Raw genomic sequence first — 27,548 nt, forward strand, 5'->3', positions numbered from 1 at the left:
GTCCACAAGGTGGTCCTTCAAGTTCTAGCACCATACACCTTCTTAAATTGCCTCCATACACCTTTTAGCAAGCTTGGATTGTGAGGAAATGAAGTGAAAATGGATGGGTATGTGGGTGTGTGTTGAGCCGTAAGCAAAGGAGGAGAGGGAGGAAGAAGATGGTGAATGTGAGGAATGATGGACATGTGATAAGTCTTGTGGTTATTTATAAAAAAATCCAACACAAATCTTTCTCATATATTTCTTTGTCTAATAGTTAGGGAACATGGTTAGGAAAAGTAAATATAGTTATGTGGGACCATTAGGGCCGGTTACAACATGAGGGGGGGGGGGGTAAAGTGTAAATTTGGGAAGTTGAAGGTTTAAGGTGCAAACGGTAAGGTTTAAGTATGTTTAAGTGTGTTTAGGTGTTTTAATGATTTTTAACGTGTTCTAACATCAATATTAGTTTAACGTCATAACAACATTACTTCTAGTCAAATTTTGATGTCCCAGTTATTGTCTGGTTGTTCGGTTCGTTACGGTTCGTTAAAGTGCTGAATTGCGCAGTTTCACTAGGTATAAAGCACTTTTTATGGCAGTTTCAATTCCTGACACTTTGTAAGTTATATTAAACAATAAAAACATAAATTATACATGATATTAAGATGTTTAAAAGCTGATTATAGCTGATTTAGTACTGATTTATGCTGAATTCTGCATTTAAAGTGTGTGTCTTTTAGTGCATAGTTTAGCTTCCGGAAAGTTTATATGTTAACCCTAGTATCCACTCTTGGGTTTTAATGTATTTTAGATGTTAGACCTACTCCTAGGCCCTAATTCTATTATCTGACTGATTCTGCAGAGCTGCTGACACACTGTGTCTTACCAGTGAGTTTACTAGTCTTTCTGATGCAACGCTAAAAGTTATGCATTAAGCAATATTTGAAGTATAAAACGTGCATGAATTCACAAGTATAACATGTAATCAGACAATATTGACATTTAAGCACATATTTGCAGATATTATCTAATAATTAAACTGTACGAAAATTACCGGTTTTGTGCCAGTTGTCAAAGTAGATTGCACTCTTTTTCCCTTAGCTAAGGTTTTTTCCCACTGGGTTTTTCTTTAGCAATGTTTTTAATGAGGTAGTACATAAAGACCCCGAAGTTTGCAAAGTGTCATCCAAGGGGGAGTGTTATGAATATTATTAAACATTTATCACGAAGATCAAGATTTACCTCAAGATTTACCAAGCAAGTGGATGAACACTTTGTCAAACTTAGGGATAGCTTTGTCTACTAAATAGTTAATCTTGTCTACCAAATAGTTAACCTTGTCTACCAAATAGTTAATCTTTTTGTAGTATAAATACTAGCTCAAGTTAGAAGAAAAAATGCACCTCATGTATAAACTTTTATAAGTTATACAACTCTCTTCTTCTTTCTCTTATAACGTTTCTAAAGTTCTTAAAGTGTTAGCACTAATCTTGTGTTAATTCTTGTTATATTATAACAAATTTAAGTATTCTAATACTTTTGACACATTTGGTCATTTCATTTTTTTTTTCTTTTTTTTGCTTGTTTAAAAATGAAACATGTTATCCAGTTGAATCTTTCCGATAAAATACGACTCTAATTGATCGTTTCCACCATTATATGTAAAATTGGAATTTCAGTCATATGATATATTTAGAGATTTTTAAATTATATATACATACACAACCCGTGTAATATGCGGGTCTATAACCTAGTCTAACTTATAATAAAAGACTCTAAGTAATGCCATATGTCATTCTCTCCTTCAACCTCATAAATTTTATTTATATTTGTTTAATAAATTTCTTTTAATATTAATATTAATTAATAACCAATATATAGATATCACCTATTTTTATTCTTATCTTTATCTAAAATTAATAAATAACTTCATATTTGCAATTTAATCCCTTTCTTTTTTACTTTTAACCCAAAGTTTTTCATCTTTTGCAATTTAATCCCAACTCTTTTTTTATTTTCAATTTCGGTCCACCATACTTTTCATCTTTCCCAAGTTTTTCGTTTCGTTCTAAATTTTGTGAGTTAACGCACCGCAACATGCGTGTGAGGTTCATCATTTTTTCGTATATTTTTTTCCCGTTTGACTGGCCCGTCGCGTCACATCTATTTTTCTGCGTTCGACAAGTTCGTCCAACACGCGGGTCCTGAATGGACTTAGTTATTTTTTTCTATGTTTTACGTTTCGCTTTAATTTCTCAGCAACGAGTGTGCGTGATTCATAGAATTCACGTCTGTTTTTCGCTCGGCGTTATTTTTTTTCCTGTTTTTATTTATATTGATTTTACAAGCTTTTCCGGTGTTGGTGGTCGCTGACAATGGTATAGTATTGCTACTACTTAACACAGTTTTATGAAAATCGCTACAATGGGCTTAATGCTAGTTTATAATATAAAGGGCTTAACTAATTTGATTTTTTTTAAAATTGGGTAAATGTGTAATTAAGGTTTGAAATAGGGGATATATGTAATAATCGTTTTGCACTACAAGAAAAATGGGTTTTAGCCACCACACCTTTAGCGACGAAATGATTCGTCGCAATAGATCGTCTATTGCGACTAAAAGTAGTTTCTACAAGTGTTTTTGAAATTTTTGTGTTTGGTATCCTATGACAACGAAATTTGGTTGGTATAGGTTTTTAGCGGGCTGGAGGGAAATTAAAGCGCACTTTGAAATTTTATGAAAATTCAATAGCAACAAAAATTCGTCGCCATAGATAAAAACTCTTTTATTTTCCCTTTTTTGTTAATCTGTATTGTAAAAAAATAAAACAATAAATAAGATTTTTTTTTTGTTTCTAGCTATTGCGAAGAAACGTAGTCTCTATAGGGTTTCAGATTAAACAAAATTAGGCCCAAATAACATCCCCATTCTGCCCCAAAACCCTCGTTCCCTCTCTGGCGCCGGTTTCTCCTGTCTTCCACCTTCACCCATCACCTGCAACAACCTTCACACCAATCTACGCCGCACCTTTCTTCACCACCGGAACCTCGTAACTCCGTGAACCTCCAACAAACACTCCCACGACTTGCTGGACGGAATAGTTTTTATTTTTGCTTGATCGATTCCATCGGATTTACAGTTTCTTGAGAGCTTACACAGCCTCGATAGGCCAGGTAATAGTCTCACATGATATATTCCTATCGAAATTTGTAGCTAGTTGTTTCATTTAGTTAGATTAGATTTGTTGAATAACGGATCCGTCAGTGAAATTCCATTCCGGCTACTTTAGGTTTGTTCGTTTTTTAATCCTATTGTTTTGTCTGGAACTAATTTGTTCTTGGATTTCAATATTGGATGAAGAAGCCATTAATAATTTAGGTGGCCGACTGGAGTTCAATACTGATGTCAAAGTACAAAACAATGAAAAATAAATAATTAAGAGTGCATGCCGTAATCATATTCCACAGAACATTGGAAATTAATATGATTCAACTTTATATGTATGTGTGTAGAAGTGTATATGTTTGGAATTTTCCAGTTTTTTATAGGTATTTTGTTGTTTTTTTAATTGTTTGATGTGTGGCGTTTGGTGTGTTAGAGACCGATTCGAGATGATCAATCTCCCGATAGATGATAGATAACCGTAGAGTGGGTTAGGCTCCAAGAACAAAGATAAAGAACAAGACTAGTTTTGCTAATGAGTACATGTTGTTGATTGATGATGCGGTGTCCGTAGAGACGCCGATGCGGTAACTTCAATGTGTGTGGTGATGGTGGTTGAAAGTTCAAGTTCTTGTGGTGTGTTCTGGTCATGGAGGGTTGCTTTTTGGGTGGAAGATGAGAGTGTCTCAGTATATTTGGTGATGGTCGCAGTGAGGGAGGTGATTGTGTGGTGTGTAGGGCTTCAAAGGCTTTGGCTTGTGCAGCTTGTTGCGCAGCTTGGTGATCCAGCCAAAAGTCGAGTCGCTCAACCAAAGCCCAGACCACGTCTTCACATGACAAAGGAGGCATGAGCAAGCTAATGAAAGCACCAATGTTAGAGACCGATTCGAGATGGTCAATCTCCCGATAGATACCCGTAGAGTGGGTTAGGCTCCAAGAACAAAGATAAGGAACAAGACTAGTTTGTATGTGTATGTATATGTTTGTATGGTTTTTTTTATAATGAAGGTACTTGCAGACAACATCCTATTCTTTGAAAACATTTGAGAGAACAACACTAGAGTGGATGAGGGATATGTGAAGATATGTGCAGTATTATGTATATGTTACTTTAATGTTTAATCATGTGTGCCTATATCCTTCCATTTTTTTATGTATATGTACTTAAAACATTAGTAATGTGGATTTCTTTCATTATATCTTTATTTGTCTAATCTGATGCAACTGTAGATGAACTGACTGGCTATTTAACAAGCGAAAAGTACAGCTGTATTATGGCGAATCATAGAAACGAAGAACAAACATCGGTCCTTATAAGGTTTTTTCAGGTTTGTGTATATTTATTCTTTTTCTTTACATATACTCTTACGGATATCAAATATATATTGTTTATCTAATGTTTATTCATGTTGTTTGTTGGCTGTCAAATTGTACATGCTTTGTTCACAGCAACAACAGGCTAGTGAGTTACAGTCCACCCGAGCCTAAGACCCTTCTATACTTGGTCCTTAAGAAGAGGTTTTTATATTTTGGTTTTAATTGTCTTTTGCTTTATGATGTACATTATGCTCGGTATCAAACAATGTTATCCAATTCATCTTGTGCTTCTTCTTTGCAGTATATATTGATGATGAACAATTATGAGAACAAGAGGCAAGGTCTACCTATGAATCGAACACTGATGACTGTCAATACTTAGTCGGCTCTGCAAAGGTTTACCCAGTTCTGTTTTGATTTGATATTTTGCTTTACAAATACCGTTTATGTACTCTTATGGATACTGAATACTTGCTGTCAATACTTACTGGTAACGGATTCGATTATGATAACAACAATCAGGATAAGAAGAAAAGATTGACAAGTGGGCAACTAGAGGCATTGGAAAACGTTTTTCAGGAGGAGATAAAGCTTGCACATGAACTTAGGCTGAACCCTGATAGAAAGATGAAGCTTGCACATGAAGTTAGGCTGAACCCTGATAGAAAGACGGATCCTAAAAAGTGTAACACCTGATGCATTCCCTAATGTAAAGAAGGATGAAGAGGATGAACATCGACAAAGAAAAGCACAAGCTATAGAGGAGATCGACAAGATAATGCGTCATTGACAGCTCGTCATTTCAACTTGATGAAGAAAACCATAAAGATGAATTCTTATAATTTAGTTTTGAATTAGTTGGATGAATGTATTAGAATAATATATTGCAAATTCTGAATATTGACTTGTTACGGTTAGTTTGCACGTACTTTGAATATTTTGGATTTTACACTTTTATTATTTAGAAAACCTGAAAAATTAAAAAATTAAAAAAATTATATTTGTTCACCTATAGCGACTAAATTTAGCCTCTACATTTGAAAGCTCTAAAATTTGTTAAAAACCTATGGCGACTAAGTTTAGTCGCTAAAAGTTTTATCTTATAGAATTAAAGATTTTTTTTAATATGTGATGAATTTTTAACAAAACACCTATAGAGACTAAATATCGTCGCTATAGTTCAACCTATAGCGACGCCGCCTATAGCAACGAAACTATTGACCTATTATGACCAAGCAGTAGCAACGACCTTGTGGCGACGAAATTTCGTGGCAATAACCTTTGGCGACGAAATTTAGTCGCGAAAAGCTTGTTTTGTATGGTCGCGAAAAGCCGTATTTCTTGTAGTGTTGATTTTAAGCAAACAGAACTTCTTAACCTTTTCCTAACATTCTTTTCATTACGTTTCGTCCAATTTTACCCAAACGACGTACAAACGACGTACACGGTTCATTTATTTTAGGAATGAAGTACACAAAATTATTGGCTCCTTTATTCTTCACCACAAATTATTGGCAAACTAATTCTTCTTCCTCTTTTGTTTTTTACTACAACTGGTATTTTTAGTTTTTTTCCCGTTTACTTTGTTATGTATACTTCAAGTTTTTCTGTTCTGGAAGAGTTGAATACATGTTATTTTGACCGGTATTATTGCTCCATCATGACATACATATTATTCTATACTCTATAGCATTGTCAAACATATAAAAATATAGGGGAAAAAGAATTTTATTTCAAATAAAATTATTATACTACTTAGTGTTACCAATTAACATATTATTAAGACATATTAGACAGAAAATATACTAATATAGTAATTGTATATTTATGCTTTTATAATTACATGAATTTTGGTGTTGTTTGCAATAATAAAGTTCTGAATTATTGATAAAAGTTTAGAAGATATAGAGAAAGCTTTTGTTAGACATGAAGATGGACTATTTTCCTGCCTTGATGATATAATCAAAAATCAAATTCAAAACGAATCCATTAAAGCACAGTTATCAGAGTATGAATGATACAAATACGATCTGTATTAATTTAAACTTGTGCAGAGAACCAGGATCTTTTTGTCCCTTTTGCCTTTAATACTTTTGGCTCTCTAACGCAAGAAGCTATCCAATCCTAAACAAGGTCCAATGGATTATCCACAGCAATTGCTCAGCTTCAGGGGGGCAGGGTTTTGTCTTTTGTAGATTAGGGTTTGAAATTCAGAAAGGGGTGGTGTGCAGCTTGTTGCTGGTTTACCTTCTGTTTTGATGTAACTTGACAAGTATGACGTAACTGAACCAAAAAAAAAAATTGAAGAAAAAAAGGTTCTTTATCTTCTTTAGTTAATTAAACTTATACACTTTTAAAAATAAAAAAAAAGTACTAGTGTAAATTTAGCGAAAAGCTATAGTTTTTTTAATGATTTCCTGATCTGAATCGTAACTCAAAACACGCAAGAGTGTTGTCTTCAACAGAGTTCGAATTGTAGACAGACTTCGTTCCCCGAGACTTCGGCACACTGTTACGTTGTTGCATCATATTCATAGGTCTATTGCAGGTCCTAGAGTGTAACCTGTGATTCGGGTTGGATTCAAAGAATAAAAGCACGAACCTTAATTCCCTGAAGTTAACTCTTTGTGTTTAATTTAAATATTAAACCTTGTTAAAAGAATTTCGGGTTTTGATATTTTTTTTAGGAAAATAGATGCTTATTTTGTTAAATTACAATGAAGATAGAGTTTTATTTTTATATTATTATAATAATTATTATTATTGAACGACAATTTTTTTTTTAATATTTGTCATATGTCTGACCTTAAATCCAAGACTTACCTCTTCCAAACCCATATGTTTAAAGAATTTGCCTTTTCTTCATGGACCACCACTCTATTGATGCGTATTAGTCATTATTTTGATGTAGGAAACTTATGATATTTAAAGTATTTTAAAATAAAAACTAAATAGAAGTTACAACTGAAATTCATAGGTGGAATAGTAGCTTCTAACCATCGTAATCTTAAGAGTATGTGTAGTGGGGCGTTATATGCTCACATAAAGCCCTTATAAAGCCCCAAACACCACTACGAGGGGCTTTATGAGACAAAAAAATAGGGGTGGCGCTATATGCATGGCGCCCGTATGGAGGGAGCTTTCAAACCATGGACCAATCAAAAAAAGGTTATTGTTTTTATAATTAATTAATAAAAACGAAAATTAATAATTAGGTATTGATGGGTATGGGCTTTATGACTACGGGCTCTAGTGATATAACGCCCCATAAAGCCCCTGTGTGACGTGTCACGACACGTGTCGTATAACGCCCCACAAAGGGCTTTATGACTACGGATGGCCTGAGAAAGAAAAATATCCAAGATATTAATGCAACTTTTGAGTTTTGATTTTTAATGACGGCGTAGACTAGTAGCTCTCTAGTTTTTTTCTTAGTAGGTTCCTCCAATCACACATGACCACCAATATATATACACACACCTCCTTACAATATTTAATTTAAGCTATAAGCCTATAATCCTTCTTTACAATTATGAAGTTGTTTCAAGCGTACCTGCATTTACTCCTTTTTCTTTCATTAACAACAACATCAATTGCAATTCCAAAGTATGCCAAGCCAGAGTGCACTGATAGGTGCGGGAGCGTGACCATTCCATACCCTTTTGGAATTGGTGAGCGTTGTTCTGTCAATCCATGGTACACCATTGATTGCAAAAACAACGCAACGCCATATCTATCTAAACTCAACAACCTTGAAGTCTTGGGTGTAAACCTAAGTAATCTAACGGTCATTGTTAACATACCAAGGGTCTCTTACTGCCAAAAACCAGTTTGGAACATCAGTGAGATTATGGGCGTCCATCTTGATGGAAGCCCCTTCTTGTTTTCCAAATTAAACAATAAATTTGTTTTTGAGGGGTGTGGTAATGCTATAATGGTGATGGATAATGGGAGTGTGCTAACCGGGTGTTCAACGACTTGTCGTAGCGACACACTTAGCAACGGAAACCACTGTTTTGGAATCGGTTGTTGCCAAACCACAATTCCTGATCGTTTCAAGTCGTACAGCATTAACCTCACCGACTTGGAAATGCAAGGTGAAAATGGAGATTGTGGGTCTGCTGCCTTGGTAGATAAAACTTCATATGACGAAGGAAGGGTTTCTGTCAGGAATAGCTCTTCCATTCCAGTATCACTTGTGTGGACTCTAACATCAAAAGACTTCGATCATATAACTTGTTGTCATAACCGAACCGAGATCAAGCGAAAAGTGGTTCATTTTAACGGTACCGCATTGGATACTTGGACGTGCTATCAACGATCAGTAGCAGACAACCCTTATTTAATAGATGGGTGCGAGGAATATGGTACGTAATAGTTGACATACCTTATTTAATATATATATAGTACTTCTTTTGTTTGTTTAATTGTTTGCTATGGAATTCCTCTTATATAAAACTGCTTCCCGAAGATTGTAGAAACTGCACAAATAGAGGAGGTTACTGTAACTATGACTACATATATGACGTTGATGGTTCACTTTTCAGCTTGGACTTCAGTTGTGTTGGTGAAAAAACGAAACAAAGCAAAAGGACAATGTCCCTGGGTGTAATTCTAGGTAATGTCATTTGTTTGTGCTTTTAATCCATTTACACCATATATATTATTATTAAAGGCTACAAATGAATAGTTCGACACATGTTTTATTTTGTGCTTTAAATGGTCCATAAGTCCAGCCACTCATATATACAGAGTTCTTGTTGCGATTCCTGATTCAAATTGAATTCAACTATAAATCAGATCACATAATACAGAGTTCTTGCTTGTTCTTCTTCTCATTCAATATCGGTATTCAATTTTACACCTTCTCACTCTAAATCGCCAATCGCTGCATCACACAATTGGTTTTTATCGAGTCTCTCACTCAAAATCACCAATCTTTGCGTGTTCTTATTCATGAGGCTTTTTTGAATCTCTTTGTTTAATTTTTGAATGTGATTGTTTCATACGAATTTGTGAATTGGTCTAATTGAAACTTGTTTTGGTTTAATCCAATGAATTAAGCTCATTTTTTGTCCTTATAACTTGGTCAAAATGTTCACTTTAATCAAAAGTTATAAATTTTGTCCATGGCACATGGTGGGTTTTTTTTTTGTCATTGTAGTTCAGATATTAGTTCTGATGGCTAAGGGGCTGTTTGTTTAGCTTTTAGTGGAACAAGTAATAGTTTAAACCTCTTACAAATTTAGCACTTAATGGTTCAGAACTTTTACTGATTCAGCACTTAACCATTCGAAAATTGGCAAACAATCCCTAATTTAGTTAATTTTTTTCCAAAGGTATTCTAGCCTTTATGTTTTACTTAAAAGCTTTTAACAGTAATGTACAAGTTTGCAATATGTATATGTCATTCAAGAACAAATGCTGGAATTGGGAACTATGATAACAAATCTGGACCACTCATCTTATTAACTTTTTTGTTTTTTTTTTTTAATCTAAAAGAGCACTAAAGAAAGATTAAAAAAAGAACATTCCGTAATTATTGTTGATTTACTAACCACTTATTCTCATAGTGTAATTTTTATATGTTCATAACCTTTTAATACGTTACTTTTTTTTGAACGGCAAATATTATATAATCATATCATTTCTCTTAAATAACACCAAGTTTACTCCATTTCAAGAATTGAACCCTTGTCTTTTCGCAAGAGTCATAAAGCCTCAACTACCTCACCAAAGTGGTGATGGCAATAGTTAGTTACTCTTAAAATAAATTACATCATAAAAGCTAGCATTTGTTTTTCTTTAGTTTGAGTATAGTAATGCTATAACTTTTAATTAAAAAATAACATGTTATGTGATTATCAATGTATGCATATTAAAAGAATCTAACTGTTGCACATGGTTTGATAATATACATATATGTACAAATGTGATATAATCTGGTTTTATATGTACAAATTAACAAATTATTAATTGAAGTGTAATTTTTATATGTTCATAACCTTTTAATACGTTACTTTTTTTTGAACGGCAAATATTATATAATCATATCATTTCTCTTAAATAACACCAAGTTTACTCCATTTCAAGAATTGAACCCTTGTCTTTTCGCAAGAGTCATAAAGCCTCAACTACCTCACCAAAGTGGTGATGGCAATACTTAGTTACTCTTAAAATAAATTACATCATAAAAGCTAGCATTTGTTTTTCTTTAGTTTGAGTATAGTAATGCTATAACTTTTAATTAAAAAATAACATGTTGTGATTATCAATGTATGCATATTAAAAGAATCTAACTGTTGCACATGGTTTGATAATATACATATATGTACAAATGTGATATAATCTGGTTTTATATGTACAAATTAACAAATTATTAATTGAAGAGAGAAATTATAAAGTATATATATGTAAAAATTAATAAATTATTTAATTGGAGAAAAACAAGAGGAGTGATAATGTAGTTAAATAAATAATTGGAGAAAGAAAAAATAGACTTTACCATTGTCCCTTATTATTTATTTTTTTCAATTCTTAAAGTAGTTGTTATACATATAGGATAGGGTTAATTTGAAAACTCATTGAGAGAACTCATGAAAACCTAATCTAACAAATAAAGTTTTATTTATTTTTTACTATAACTAAAATATGTTATTATGTTTATTAAAAATACAATATATAAATAATGTACCACTAGTTATAGATGTGTAAAGAAATGTCACTTTACACAAAAATACAAACATATGTGTAACAAGTACCTACAAATATTATTTTTTTTTCTTTTTCATTTTTAATAACTATAATAACAGATATTATATATGTTTAAAAAAGCAATAAAAAGAATTGATTATTATACTGCGTTTTCATTGTTTTTCTCAACTCAAGTGAGTTTTCAAATTATAATTTTCAACTATACATTGAATTATACACATATGTTTGTTATTTCATAATCAGAGCCATATCATCCAAAACACAACACAAAACCTACATATATGATGTTTTAGTAATCTTTATTATGTTATTTATGGGTCTGTGCTGTGTTTTATGTTTAAAAGTATGGTGTTTTATGACTTTTTACACTTTATAGGAAATTTGAACTTCGTAACCAACTCTTAGCATATATATATATATATATATATATATATATAGACAGAGAGAGAGAGAGTGGGGATCCTACGAAAAGTGTGTTTTTCCTAGAAAGTCTACGAAGCGATCTGGGCCATCCAATGGGTGTGTTTAATGGTTGAGATCATCTTGGTGGTATTTTGGTAATATGTGTTTCTTAAAAATAGGATTATTTAATTAATCAGGGGTAGATATGTCATTTAGCTTGTTTTACATGTGGAAATAATTGTCATTCCATAACCACCCCACATTTCATGCGATTTTTTTCTCTCTCTCTCTCACTTCCTTCTATCCTTTATGAAGAAACACATCAAGAAAACACATCGTATTAATCTGCTTGCTGTTAAAAAACAGCGTCAAGAAATCCTTCAGCATTACCAGCATAGATGGTAAAACACACCGTATGAATCTGCTTGCTGTTAAAACACAACTGTATGAATCTGAAGGCTAAAACACAACTGTATGAATCTGCTTGCTGTTAAAACACAATTGTATGAATCTGAATGCTAAAACACAACTGTATGAATCTGCTTGCTGTTAAAACACAACTGTATGAATTTGCTTGCTATTAAAACATAACTGTATGAATCTGAATGCTAAAACACAACTGTATGAATCTGCTTGCTGTTAAAACACAACTGTATGAACCTGAATGCTAAAACACAACTGGATGAATCTGCTTGCTGTTAAAACACAATTGTATGAATCTGCTTGCTGTTAAAACACAACTGTATGAATCTGAATGCGAAAACACAACTGTATGAATATGCTTGCTGTTAAAACACAACTGTATGAATCTGAATGCTAAAACACAACTGTATGAATCTGCTTGCTGCTAAAACACAACTGTATTAATTTGCTTGCTGTTAAAACACATCGTCAAGAAAACGGAGATGATACGAACACTATTTGAATGGTGATGATGAACTCGGAGATGGTGGAAATGGAGAAGTGTTTGATGATGACGAAGACGAAGAAGGAGAAGGTTGCGAAATACAAAAGTTCTTGGAGAAACAGTTTCCATAATTATAGGCTTTGTTAGTTAATGAGAGATAAAATTCCAAAAAATAAAATAAAATGTCAAATTACATAAGTGCCCTTTTAGTTAAAATCCCTCCATGCCATGTGTCACATTCTTATTGCTTCCTAGACTTTCTAGGAAAAACCTAATTTCTACCCAACTCCTCCTCTCTCTCTCTCTCTCTCTCTCTCTATATATATATATATATATATATATATATATATATATATATATATATATATATATATAGGTAGAGGATCCTGTACATTAATCCAGAAGTGTGAGAAGTGTATTATAACACTATATATAACACTATATAACACCATATAAACACAGTATAACACTATGTAACACCATATAACACTATGTAACGCTATATAACATTATATAACAAATATAACACTATATTTTGTCTGATAGCATGTCTATGATAGATGTATAGTGTTATATATTATTATATAGTGTTATATAGTGCTACATAGTGTTATATGGTGTTATATGGTGTTACATAGTGTTATACGTTGTTTATATGGTGTTTTATAGTGTTATATATAGTGTTATAATACACTTCTCACACTACTCACACTTCTGAATTAATGTAGACTATCCCTACCCTATATATATATAAGGTTAGGTTCATTAATGAACAACCTCCTTACTTGTGAACACTAGTGAACTAATCCTAGCCCTTGATTATCAGTACACAAGTGTAAATCAATGTCCAGGATTTGATGATGATAAGACATTAGTGTATTTTACGATTTGATGATTTAAATCAATGGCCAATATTTGTTCACTCAAACAAAAGATTTAACGTGTCGTTCTTTTTCCAATGCTACTATTATAGTATTGCACATATGCAAGTGAAATACTACTTAGGCATAGTGTTTAGGTTTTGGTTTTAGTTTAGCTCTTAAATGTCACACCCCCAATTTCCACTGCGGAGTATCCTCCGCTTGAGGGCGTGACTGACCAGGATCCAGCCACCAATTATACTGAATAATTGAATTAGTAACCAAAGTAATGCTTACTAACCATACGATTAGCAAATATCACGTTCAGAGCTTAAAGTTTTAAGTTCAAATAGTAGTAAGTAGCGGAAGCATAAGTAAAACAGTTTTAGACAAGGTTCATAGTTCATGTTTATTTAACACCCAACACAGGGGTAGACGAACACTACACATCCCCAAGCAGCAAGCTCCTCAGTCACTGGTTACCTGCAAAGCATGCAGTAAGGTGTCAACAATAATGTTGAGCGAGTTCACTAGTTGTCCAGTTTTAATTACCAAAAACTTGTTTCACCAGTTAATTTATCCGTTTATACATGCCATGGGGAGCTACCCCAAAAGTTAGCGACTAAACTGTTTTTCCAATACCGAACACTAGGTAACCGTTGCGTTTCCGCAGGATGCCCCGATGTCAATGTTCTATCATCATTGACGGATGCCTGAGTACATTAGTTCACGACCGATCCCATACACGGGCACGGTGTGAGGCTGGTAAAACCTAAATAGCGCTATCAACTAATAACCCGTTCGCCTGGCCTCGGCGACTAATCGGTATTATGTAGTAGGGACTTGAGTGATAGAGTTTCGTTTAGTGCCGTTTGTTGCAATCCGTATAAACAGTAATTTAACTAAAGGTTCCCAATAACAAGGGAAGAAAAGTAAGTTGTATCCCTCATAAGGGGATAGTGTTGTTTTTAGTTCCGTTTCCCAAACCACCGGGAACGCATGCTTTAAGTTGTGAACTCACCTTGGGTTGCTCGGTAGATTAATTACCCGGTCAATCACGTTGGTCACCACGTCCTAGCATGGTTACCAAATATAGGTCAAGTTGGGGTACAAGTAATCACATATAGCCTACACATAGCTAACACATAGCATGCATACAAACATACATTGGGTCATTGGGCCGGCCCTAATATTTACACAGTCATCCAGTTAAACAGGTAGCCCAATTAAACATGATGTGGCCCAATAACCATAGTGGGCAGCCCAGTCGAGACAAGACGGTCTCAACTCGAGAACACACGGTCTCGAGTCGCAACCAGGAGATCTCGTGTTATCATGTTTTGGTCTCGAGTGGTGCCGGTTAGGAGTCGCAACCTCAGAGGTCTCGAGTCCAGTCTCGAGTCAAGACCATGAAGTCTCAAGTCGAGACCTTGCCGGTCTCGAGTCCCTGAAGTCCGTCTCGAGTTGTCATGGGATGGTTTCGAGTCGCAACCAAGGGTCTCGACTCGCAACCACAGTTACGTGCACAGAAATCCTTCTAGAACCTGTCTAATGTACTATCCAATAGAAATGCATTTTCATGATTTGGTGTACTATCCAACCACAATGCACAAACATGTTTTGTTGTCTAATTTTCCAAATATTCAGATCAAACATAGCATATTCAAATATTTTTCATGATCTTCAAGTAGTTCATCATGCATATTCAAACAAATCAACTAACATATAATCCTTGGTTCAAAACACAACTTCAACACAAAATATGAGATTTATGAGTAGAATCATGTGACATATAAGACAATCATTAAACACCATATTTGCCCTATTTTATCATTATAAATTGGATGGTAACAATCGTCAAACATTGATTCATACACACACATGTTCATCCTTCACAACCAAGCCTTTATGAGCAAAATAACTAAGATAGAAGGATCACTATGCACTTAACATAATCCGAATGGTTCTAATCCTCTTTTCGCCAAACCGTTCACATATAAATTATGAAGGAACATGGTTAATCAAGAAAAACATGTTACTCATATCATCAAACAAGCACCTTTATATAACCATCATACATAACAACAATTTTTAAATATTCAACCAAAAGAGATACTAACCGGCTAGACTCAAATATGATGAATAAGCTTCCAATTAGGATCCGAAGCTAGAACCGAGAGTCCTTGGTTGAATCCGAGAGAGAGAAGGAGATGAGAGGAGGTTGATGATGATCTAGGGTTTTAGGGTCTTAATGAGGGAGAGGTAGAGAGTGTGAGAGTGAAATGAGGGAGAGTGTAAAGGAGGGTGTGTTGGGTTTTTGGTTATTATAAGATGGTGGTGCACCTTGAGTGGGTTGAGGGCTCCCGAAATGGGCTTCTCGGTTGCATGGCCCAACCGGCCCGCCTGTTACTGTTCACTCGAGACCGGGAGTGGTCTCGAGTCGAGTCCTTGGGGTTTCGGTTCTTAGTAATACACACCTATATATATATATATATATATATATATATATATATATATATATATACTACATGTACACACTCACATAGAACAAGGAATTAAAATACAACTTTCATTTAATAATGTATAAAGACGCAACGATCTTACAAGATAGTGCTCGGGGAAATCCCAGAGTGTCACATTATCCCCAAGTTTTAAGAACTTTCGTCCCGAAAGTTAAGGCAGTCACTGTCAAGCTAGTATGAGTGAGAACGTTTCAACGGGGTGCCACATCATCCCCCCGTTAGTTTGGAATTTCGTCCCGAAATTCGGTTGTAGCTTCAGTGCTGGGGTTTTCGTTTGGGAACAGCTGGGGATACTTGTGCTTCATCTGGTCTTCCCGCTCCCAGGTAAACTCCGGGCCACGTCGCGAGTTCCAACGGACTCGTACAAGAGGTATCTGGCTACGTTTGAGGGTTTTGATCTCTCGATCCGTGATCTCAATCGGTTTCTCAGTAAAGTGTAGCTGTTCGTCGGTAGAGAGTTCCTTGAAAGGAATTACGAGTGATTCATCTGACAGACACTTCTTCAGATTAGACACGTGAAAGACGTTGTGCACCGCACTCAGTTCTTCAGGCAGATTCAATCTATAAGCCACCTTACCGATTTTCTCGGTAATTTCGCTTGCCCCGCTTACCAAAGCGAAGTACACCCTTCCAGGGTGAGACTTTAAGTAGAACCTGGTCACCGGCCTGGAATTCTAGTGGTTTCCTACGCTTATCAGCGTAGTCTTTCTGACGGTCACGAGCTGCCGCCATGCGTTGTCTAATCTGGGCAATCTTTTCCGTTGTATCTACCACCATCTCTGGGCCCGTGATTTGACTATCACCGACTTCCGCCCAGCAAAGAGGTGACCGACATTTACGACCGTACAATGCCTCGAAAGGTGCTGCCTGAATGCTAGTGTGGTAGCTGTTATTATACGAGAACTCTACTAGCGGTAGGTGCTTTTCCCAATTCTTGCCAAAATCGAGCACACATGCTCTAAGCATGTCTTCTAGGGTTTGGATGGTGCGTTCGGACTGTCCATCCGTTTGCGGGTGATAAGCAGTGCTCATATCTAGACGTGAGCCAAAGGATTTGTGCATAGCTTGCCACAACTCTGAAGTAAAACGAGCGTCTCGGTCGGAAATAATGGTGGTTGGCACCCCGTGCCTCGAAACTACTTCCTTTAAGTAAACCTCCGCCAAGGTAGAAAACTTGTCTGTCTCCTTAATAGCCAAAAAGTGTGCGGACTTGGTTAATCGATCTACTATTACCCAAATAGTGTCATTTCCGCGTTGAGACCTAGGTAGCCCTGTAACGAAATCAATGGAAATTTGCTCCCATTTCCATTTCGGGATTTCTGGTTGTTGGGGTAGGCCTGCCGGTTTCTGGTACTCTGTCTTGACTCTTGCGCAAGTCAAACATTTGCTGACATATGTTGCTATGTGAGCTTTCATACCAGGCCACCAATATGTAGACCTTAAGTCATGGTACATCTTATCCGAGCCAGGATGTACTGAGTAACGGGACTTATGGGCTTCGTCCATCACGAGTTCACGTAAATCTCCATAGAGCGGAACCCAAATGCGCCCTGTTACATAGTAAGCGCCATCTTCTTTTTGTTCTAGTCGCTGTCTCGATCCTCGCAGGGACTCAGCCCTGATGTTTTCCGGTTTCAATGCTTCAACTTGAGCATTTCGAATCTGAGTCGGGAGGTTAGACTGGATGGTAAGTTGTAGCGCTCGAACGCGCTTTGGTGTAGTGTCCTTTCGGTTGAGGGCGTCTGCCACGACATTAGCCTTGCCCGGATGGTACTTGATGGCGCATTCGTAATCATTCAAGAGTTCGACCCATCGACGTTGTCGCATGTTTAATTCATTTTGCCTAAAGATATGCTCGAGACTCCTGTGATCGGTGTAAATAGTGCACTTGGTACCGTACAGGTAGTGTCTCCATATCTTAAGAGCAAAAATCACTGCTCCCAGTTCCAAGTCATGCGTAGTGTAGTTCCTTTCATGCGTCTTAAGTTGTCGAGAAGCGTAGGCAATAACTTTCTCGCGTTGCATCAACACGCAACCGAGCCCATGGATAGACGCATCGCAGTAAACCACAAAGTCGTCGGTGCCTTCAGGCAACGAGAGAATAGGAGCACTACAGAGGTTATCCTTTAGCCTTTGAAAGGCCGACTCCTGAGCTTCCTTCCACTTGTAGGCAATGCCTTTCTGAGTGAGAGTCGTGAGGGGTTGAGCAATCTTTGAGAATCCTTTGATGAATTTGCGGTAGTATCCTGCTAATCCCAAGAATTGGCGAACTTCGGTTGGAGTCTTGGGCGTAGGCCAATTCTTTATCGAGTCGATCTTAGCAGGGTCGACGTGAATCCCGTCCTTATTGACCACGTGCCCAAGGAAATGGACCTCTCGAAGCCAGAAGTCACACTTCGAGAATTTGGCGTACAATTGCTCATTGCGTAAGAGTTCGAGGATAAAGCGTAGGTGTCGTTCATGCTCTTCTTGACTTTTCGAGTAGATCAGGATGTCGTCGATAAACACAATCACGAATTTGTTGAGGTAAGGCTTGCATACCCGGTTCATGAGATCCATGAAAACCGCAGGTGCGTTAGTCATTCCAAAAGGCATGACGAGGAACTCGTAATGACCATAACGAGTCCTGAACGCAGTCTTAGAGATGTCTTCATTACGAACTCTCAGCTGATGATAGCCTGATCGCAGGTCAATCTTAGAATAGTAGCTCGATCCTTGCAACTGATCAAATAGGTCGTCAATGCGCGGGAGAGGGTAACGATTCTTGATGGTAACCTTGTTCAGCTCACGATAGTCGATGCACATTCGGAATGTGCCATCCTTTTTCTTAACAAAGAGTACTGGTGCTCCCCAGGGTGATGAACTAGGACGGATAAATCCTTTATCCAATAGTTCCTGTAATTGCGTAGAGAGTTCCTTCAGTTCTACAGGGGCTAGTCGATAAGGCGCACGAGCTATAGGCGCTGCTCCGGGGGCTAGCTCAATTTGGAATTCGACCTGACAGTGGGGAGGGAGTCCAGGTAGTTCCTCAGGAAACACCTCGGGGTAGTCACGTACTACTGTAAAATCTTCAATCCTCTTTTCCTTTTCGTGGGTGTCGGTGACAAGTGCTAAGATAGCGGTGTGCCCTTTTTGCAAACACTTCTGGGCTTTTAGAAGCGAGATAATGCCTGTAACTTCTCCGCCTTTGTTACCTTGAACGATGAGGGGTTTGCCAGAACGACGAGGAATACGAACTGCTTTCTCTTGACAGAGGATCTCAGCGCGATGTTTGGATAACCAATCCATACCGATGACGACGTCGAAGCTTCCAAGTTTGACAGGGAAAAGGTCGATACTAAACGTCTGACCAGACAACTCTAGTTTGCAGTCGCGGATCACGTGCGAGGCCTCGATGTTTCTACCATTGGCTATCTCGACGATGTGCTTAGAACTTAATAATGCAGGTGGGTGCTTAAGCTTCTTACTAATACGTAGGGATACATAACTAGCATCGGCTCCAGAATCAAATAACACAGAAACATAACGATCATCAAGTAGGAACTTACCCGCCACGACGTTGGGGTCGTTCCTTGCTTCTCCAGCTCCAATCACAAAAGCTCTTCCCCTTGCACCATTCCCAGCATTGTTGTTTTGTTCATTGTTCCCAGCTCCCTGGTTGTTGTTGCGATTCTGATTCAGTTCAGGGCAGTCCTTCCGCATGTGCCCTGTTGCCCCACATTTAAAACATCCACGGTTGTTTCCCTGCTGCTGTTGCTGTTGGGGTTGTTGCTGATTCTGCCTTGCCGGGAACTGACTTCTACAATCCTTGGCTTCATACCCCATCTTGTTGCATCGCTGGCACTGACCTTTGTTACATGCCCCATTGTGGTGCCTGTTACACTTGTTGCACTTAGGGTAGCTTCCCCGGTAGCCACCCTGTTGCAGAGGGCCTTTGTTGTTTTCAGTTTTCCTTTGCTGGGCTGGGGCCTGAGTAGAGTGAGCATCCTTGCCCTGATTTCCATCCCATTTTCGTTTGCCATCACTAGAAGTTCCTTCCGCAACGCTGATCCTTTTGGGCAACTTGCCCTCTTCCACAGCCTGGTTGGTGAGTTTGTGGGCAAGACGAACCACGGGCTGTATGGTAGTGAGGTTGGCCGAGGTCACATGGCTCCGGATTTCTGGGACTAAGCCCTTGATGTACAATTCGATCCTTCGATACATGGGTCGGGACATGTTTGGGCAAAGTGCAGCATAGTCGTTGGACAGCTTGGTGTAGGTCTCAATCTCTGACCCAACCATCTTGAGACCATAGTACTCGTCCTCGAGTTTGTGGATGTCATCCCGGTGACAATACTCTTCCTTGATCATATCCTTGAAATCCTCCCAGGCAATAGCATTAGCAGTCTCCAAACCAAGCATTTGAATTTGCGCCTTCCACCACGAAAGCGCGCTTCCCTCAAGGGTACCAGTAGCAAACTTCACCCAATTAGCAGGGGGACATTCGCAGACAGCAAAGACAGCTTCCACCTTCTCGATCCAGTGCAGAAGCCCTATGGCACCCTCAGTGCCATTGAAAGGAAGAGGCTTGCAATCCATGAAGGTCTTGAAAGTACAAACACGCGGTTGCACAGGCGCATGCTGACCTGTTGTGAGAAGTGATGCGAATAGGCTTAGAGGTGAAAAGACGATGCGGCGGTAGGATCTAAACATCCTAAAATAACGAGTTTTACCTCCAGGGTGAGATGCGAAAGCTGCAGCCACCGTGTTGATCAGGTTAGTGAACTGAGCCTGAGTCATGTTGACGTTTCCTCGTCCGCGTCCACTCATTGTCTTCATAGCCAGAAAACATAGTATGAGTGTGATGTCGTAATATAGCGAGAATGAGATAGAAGAGGGGAGGCGTATCTATCTAGTTAGGCAAACTAGTACGTATAGCAGAGCAGAAAGCATAAGACAAACAAGCAAGTAAACATGGGTCCGAGCTATGAGGTCAGATAAGTCGAGTCTTGCACTTAGAGTGTAGTGTCGTTACGAGTCACGGGTTATAGTCTGGTTTTTCTCAAAAAGATTTTCCCCTTTTTTTAAAACCAAGTTCACTATAACCAATGGCTCTGATACCAATCTGTCACACCCCCAATTTCCACCTGCGGAGTATCCTCCGCTTGAGGGCGTGACTGACCAGGATCCAGCCACCAATTATACTGAATAATTGAATTAGTAACCAAAGTAATGCTTACTAACCATACGATTAGCAAATATCACGTTCAGAGCTTAAAGTTTTAAGTTCAAATAGTAGTAAGTAGCGGAAGCATAAGTAAAACAGTTTTAGACAACATGTTTATTTAACACCCAACACAGGGGTAGACGAACACTACACATCCCCAAGCAGCAAGCTCCTCAGTCACTGGTTACCTGCAAAGCATGCAGTAAGGTGTCAACAATAATGTTGAGCGAGTTCACTAGTTGTCCAGTTTTAATTACCAAAAACTTGTTTCACCAGTTAATTTATCCGTTTATACATGCCATGGGGAGCTACCCCAAAAGTTAGCGACTAAACTGTTTTTCCAATACCGAACACTAGGTAACCGTTGCGTTTCCGCAGGATGCCCCGATGTCAATGTTCTATCATCATTGACGGATGCCTGAGTACATTAGTTCACGACCGATCCCATACACGGGCACGGTGTGAGGCTGGTAAAACCTAAATAGCGCTATCAACTAATAACCCGTTCGCCTGGCCCCGACGACTAATCGGTATTATGTAGTAGGGACTTGAGTGATAGAGTTTCGTTTAGTGCCGTTTGTTGCAATCCGTATAAACAGTAATTTAACTAAAGGTTCCCAATAACAAGGGAAGAAAAGTAAGTTGTATCCCTCATAAGGGGATAGTGTTGTTTTTAGTTCCGTTTCCCAAACCACCGGGAACGCATGCTTTAAGTTGTGAACTCACCTTGGGTTGCTCGGTAGATTAATTACCCGGTCAATCACGTTGGTCACCACGTCCTAGCATGGTTACCAAATATAGGTCAAGTTGGGGTACAAGTAATCACATATAGCCTACACATAGCTAACACATAGCATGCATACAAACATACATTGGGTCATTGGGCCGGCCCTAATATTTACACAGTCATCCAGTTAAACAGGTAGCCCAATTAAACATGATGTGGCCCAATAACCATAGTGGGCAGCCCAGTCGAGACAAGACGGTCTCAACTCGAGAACACACGGTCTCGAGTCGCAACCAGGAGATCTCGTGTTATCATGTTTTGGTCTCGAGTGGTGCCGGTTAGGAGTCGCAACCTCAGAGGTCTCGAGTCCAGTCTCGAGTCAAGACCATGAAGTCTCAAGTCGAGACCTTGCCGGTCTCGAGTCCCTGAAGTCCGTCTCGAGTTGTCATGGGATGGTTTCGAGTCGCAACCAAGGGTCTCGACTCGCAACCACAGTTACGTGCACAGAAATCCTTCTAGAACCTGTCTAATGTACTATCCAATAGAAATGCATTTTCATGATTTGGTGTACTATCCAACCACAACGCACAAACATGTTTTGTTGTCTAATTTTCCAAATATTCAGATCAAACATAGCATATTCAAATATTTTTCATGATCTTCAAGTAGTTCATCATGCATATTCAAACAAATCAACTAACATATAATCCTTGGTTCAAAACACAACTTCAACACAAAATATGAGATTTATGAGTAGAATCATGTGACATATAAGACAATCATTAAACACCATATTTGCCCTATTTTATCATTATAAATTGGATGGTAACAATCGTCAAACATTGATTCATACACACACATGTTCATCCTTCACAACCAAGCCTTTATGAGCAAAATAACTAAGATAGAAGGATCACTATGCACTTAACATAATCCGAATGGTTCTAATCCTCTTTTCGCCAAACCGTTCACATATAAATTATGAAGGAACATGGTTAATCAAGAAAAACATGTTACTCATATCATCAAACAAGCACCTTTATATAACCATCATACATAACAACAATTTTTAAATATTCAACCAAAAGAGATACTAACCGGCTAGACTCAAATATGATGAATAAGCTTCCAATTAGGATCCGAAGCTAGAACCGAGAGTCCTTGGTTGAATCCGAGAGAGAGAAGGAGATGAGAGGAGGTTGATGATGATCTAGGGTTTTAGGGTCTTAGTGAGGGAGAGGTAGAGAGTGTGAGAGTGAAATGAGGGAGAGTGTAAAGGAGGGTGTGTTGGGTTTTTGGTTATTATAAGAGGGTGGTGCACCTTGAGTGGGTTGAGGGCTCCCGAAATGGGCTTCTCGGTTGCATGGCCCAACCGGCCCGCCTGTTACTGTTCACTCGAGACCGGGAGTGGTCTCGAGTCGAGTCCTTGGGGTTTCGGTTCTTAGTAATACACACCTCTATATATATATATATATATATATATATATATACACTACATGTACACACTCACATAGAACAAGGAATTAAAATACAACTTTCATTTAATAATGTATAAAGACGCAACGATCTTACAAGATAGTGCTCGGGGAAATCCCAGAGTGTCACATTATCCCCATGTTTTAAGAACTTTCGTCCCGAAAGTTAAGGCAGTCACTGTCAAGCTAGTATGAGTGAGAACGTTTCAACGGGGTGCCACATCATCCCCCCGTTAGTTTGGAATTTCGTCCCGAAATTCGGTTGTAGCTTCAGTGTTGGGGTTTTCGTTTGGGAACAGCTGGGGATACTTGTGCTTCATCTGGTCTTCCCGCTCCCAGGTAAACTCTGGGCCACGTCGCGAGTTCTAACGGACTCGTACAAGAGGTATCTGGCTACGTTTGAGGGTTTTGATCTCTCGATCCGTGATCTCAATCGGTTTCTCAGTAAAGTGTAGCTGTTCGTCGATAGAGAGTTCCTTGAAAGGAATTACGAGTGTTTCATCTGACAGACACTTCTTCAGATTAGACACGTGAAAGACGTTGTGCACCGCACTCAGTTCTTCAGGCAGATTAGACTATGGGTTATATTATCAAAAATCCCATTCACATGCCAAACACCATGCACATGCAAGTCACATGCATATTCCTCCATTTTTTTAAACTCTTATAACTTTTTTATACGTGATTATTTTTTTAAATTACACCATCAAATCGACTGTTTTATTATCTTTCCAACGAGTATACTATTTCTATAATCTTGAAATTAAAAAAAATACATGAACTGGGTGTTCAAATAAAAAAAACGCCATAAAACACTTGGTTTAGAAAAAAACGCCATGAAATACCGGTTGGAAACGCCATAAAACACCCAGTTAGAAAAAAAAACACCATAAAAAATCTGTTGAAAATGCCATAAAAACACAAAGTTGAAAACATCATAAAAAACCCAGTTATTTTTTTTTTCGAAAAGTATATCAACAGTATACTTGTTGAAAAGATAAAAAAAATGCTGGATTTTATGGTGTAACTTTTTTAAAAAGATAATCATGTTTAAAAAAGGTATGGACGTTTAAATTTGACGGGGAAATGACATATGATTAGGATGTGCATTTTTGTTTGGATCTTCCCAATTTACCCCTACTAGGAGTTGTAAGGTTCTAGACCACACATTTTCCTTTGGTAATTTACACATATATATAGTTTAAAACTGACTATATACATATATGTATTTTGTCAAATCTTGACTTATACACATATGTATATAGTCAATTTTCAACTATACATATGTGTATATTACGAAAAGCTTAGAGAAAATGTATGGTCTAGAATACTTCTTAAGTTTCTCAATTAGTCTATTGCTTCACACACGATCCAAACTATATATATATATGTGTGTGTGTGTGTGTGTGTGTGTGTTTAGGGTGAGGTTCTCTGCAAAGTGTATTTTTTCTACATAGTGTAAAAAGTGTTTTGGGAATTGAATGAGTGGTTTTAATAGTTGATATCAGATAAGTGATATTTTTGTAACATTTGTGTTTTAATTAATGATTGATTTAATTAATGTGGGCATTTTGGTAGTTGAGCATTTTTTAAAAAAAGGAAACAACCACCAGTCCTTGTTTCTTGGATAACTTCCCTCACATTGATTCTCTGTATTATACAAAAATCCCCTAAAATAATGGATGAAGATGAAGATAAAAAATTTAATTGTGTTTAAAAGCTAATCTAATAATGGATGAAGATAAATATGCTCATTTGTTGGTGTTTTTAAAGAGAGAGAGAAAGTAATGTAGAGGAGAGATGGTGTGGTGATCTATGTGAGTAAAACTAGATGGAAAAGAGTTATGAGTGTAATGTAGGGGAGAGGAGAAAGATGATAAACTTTTGATGAGTTTTTTTGTTTGTGAGTGGGCAAGAGAGAGAAAATCATAAGTAGATGCCATGTGGCATCTAAAACATTACTAAAAGGCGACTCTATTATGGATGGGCTAAGTCATAAGTACAAAATAAATATTGCACGTGCTAATGAGATGAACCTGTGGGTTATATCTTCAATACTTTCATTATGTTTAGTTTTAAGAAAAACAGTCTTTAGAAACTCAAATAATAGATTAAGAGAAAACTAGGGAAGTACATATTATTTGAGCAAGATACTCTCTGATCTTTGAGGCGTTTAGTCTATTTACTTACTTTTAGTTTTTTATTGGCCTTCATACAGGTGTTAGCATAAGCATGGGTGTAGTTTTTATTGTTGCACTCGGTTACGTGTTGCACAAAGTGATCAATAAAACAAAAGAAAGGAGGCAAAGAAAGAGATTTTTTAAACGCAATGGTGGTTTACTTCTAAGACAACTAGAAGAAACTGATCCATCTTTAGTTGATAAAACCATACTTTTCGCATCCCGTGAGTTGCAGAAGGCCACTAACAACTTTAATGAAAATAGAATTCTTGGCAGGGGAGGTCAAGGTACAGTCTATAAAGGCATGCTGATGGATGGAAGGATTGTGGCAGTTAAAAGATCAAAAATAGTTGACGAAAGCCAGTTAAAGCAATTTATCAACGAGATGGTCATTCTTTCCCAAGTCAATCATAGAAATGTGGTCAAACTATTGGGATGCTGCTTAGAGACAGACATCCCTCTCCTCGTTTCTGAGTTCATCCCAAATGGTACCTTATATGATCGGCTTCACAATAGAAATGAGGAGTTCCCACTTTCTTTTAACATGAGACTACAAATTGCTACCGAGGTTGCAGGAGCACTTGTTTACTTACATTCAGCAACTTCCATTCCAATATACCACCGAGACATCAAAACTACTAATATACTTTTGGATGATAAATATAGAGCCAAAGTTTCTGATTTTGGGACTTCAAGGTTTGTCTCAATTGAGCAAACTCATTTAACTACCTTTGTCAAAGGTACGTTTGGTTACCTTGATCCTGAGTATTTTCAATCAAGTCAATTCACTGAAAAAAGTGATGTTTATAGTTTTGGGGTTGTTTTGGTGGAGCTGTTAACCGGAGAAAGGCCAATTTCTTTAACTAGATTTGGTGAAAATATAAGTTTGGTTACACACTTTGTGTTAGCTATGGAAGAAGGGCATGTTATGTCTATTTTTGATGCAGTGGTGATTAAAGAGAGTACTGTGGATGAGCTTAAGATTGTAGCTAACCTAGCAATGCGATGCTTAAATTTGAATGGAAAGTATAGACCAACAATGAAAGAAGTATTTATAGAGTTAGAAACCATGCGAACATCACACATTCCTTCTATGATTCAAACAAATCCGAGTCATGTGGTGTATGGGGAGGAATTATCGATGCTAACTTATGGCGAAGCATCATCGACATTCTTGAGTTACAATAACAGCATAAGTCAATGATTTAAAATTTTTTTATCGATGTTAATTTATTGTAATAAATTTAGGTTGTCATAGCATTGCAGTTTATGTAATAGAAATATAGAATTATGTTTATGTGATGTTCGATCGATGTTGTTAATTTATTGTAATAAATTTAAATTGACATAGCGTTGCAGTTGATGTAACAGAAATATAGAATTATGTTTATGTGATGTTCGGGAAGGCGCACTACTTTCACTTTTCTATGAACAAATACTCATTTTTATATTTTGTTTGGAAATCTGCGTTTACGAGCAGCTAAGCAATGAAGTAGTCGTTCTCTATATCTTTCAAAAGTTAATAAGAGTGTCTTAATTAGAACAAAGTTCATCTCTAAATGGGTAAGAAGAGCCACATAATAACTATTCGAATAAAATGCCATTTTCGTCCCCGAGGTTTGGCCAGTATTGCGACTTTCGTCCAGAGGTTTTTTTTTCCGCATCTGGATCCCAAAGTTTGAAAATTTTTCATCCGGCTCGTTAACTCCGTCCATTTTTCTCCATTAAAAAAGATGGAAATACCCATGACTTAACGGAGAAAAATGGACAGAGTTAACGAGCCGGATAATAAACCTTTGGACTAAAGTCGCAAAACTGGCCAAACCTCAGGGACGAAAATGGCACTTTAACTATTCAATGAGTGAAAAAACAAACTAGCAAACACAATCACCTGATCATCCATCCATGCAATTCCTATTGCTGAACTGTCAAGGGTCCATTTTGCATAAACTTTCAATTCTGACTTCACCAATTTCGCAACCTGTACTTGGTGATCCCAAGCAATTGCGAGCAGTGGCACAGTTGCGGACTCTATAATCTCGACATTACCTGAAAAAAACTATCATATTACCAAAAAAGTTTCAGCGCGTGAGT

At 37.4% G+C, this 27,548-nt stretch overlaps 1 protein-coding gene across 2 annotated transcripts; it reads left to right on the forward strand.

Moving 5' to 3' along the window:
- The first annotated feature begins 7,945 nt into the window (after positions 1–7,945).
- Positions 7,946–26,849, forward strand: LOC110908594 (wall-associated receptor kinase-like 1). Of its 2 annotated transcripts, none has more exons than XM_022153538.2 (3): positions 7,946–8,828; positions 8,933–9,079; positions 25,493–26,849. In XM_022153538.2, exons 1-3 carry the CDS (start codon positions 7,994–7,996, stop codon positions 26,656–26,658), a joined length of 2,148 nt encoding a protein of 715 aa, XP_022009230.1. In that variant the 5' UTR covers positions 7,946–7,993; the 3' UTR covers positions 26,659–26,849. The 2 variants fall into 2 exon arrangements, with proteins under 2 accessions (XP_022009230.1, XP_035838455.1); XM_035982562.1 differs by having other exon boundaries at positions 8,747–8,828; positions 9,009–9,079.
- The last annotated feature ends 699 nt before the right edge of the window (positions 26,850–27,548 follow it).

Source organism: Helianthus annuus, chromosome 14, assembly GCF_002127325.2.
Source record: "Helianthus annuus cultivar XRQ/B chromosome 14, HanXRQr2.0-SUNRISE, whole genome shotgun sequence".
NCBI lineage: Eukaryota > Viridiplantae > Streptophyta > Magnoliopsida > Asterales > Asteraceae > Helianthus > Helianthus annuus.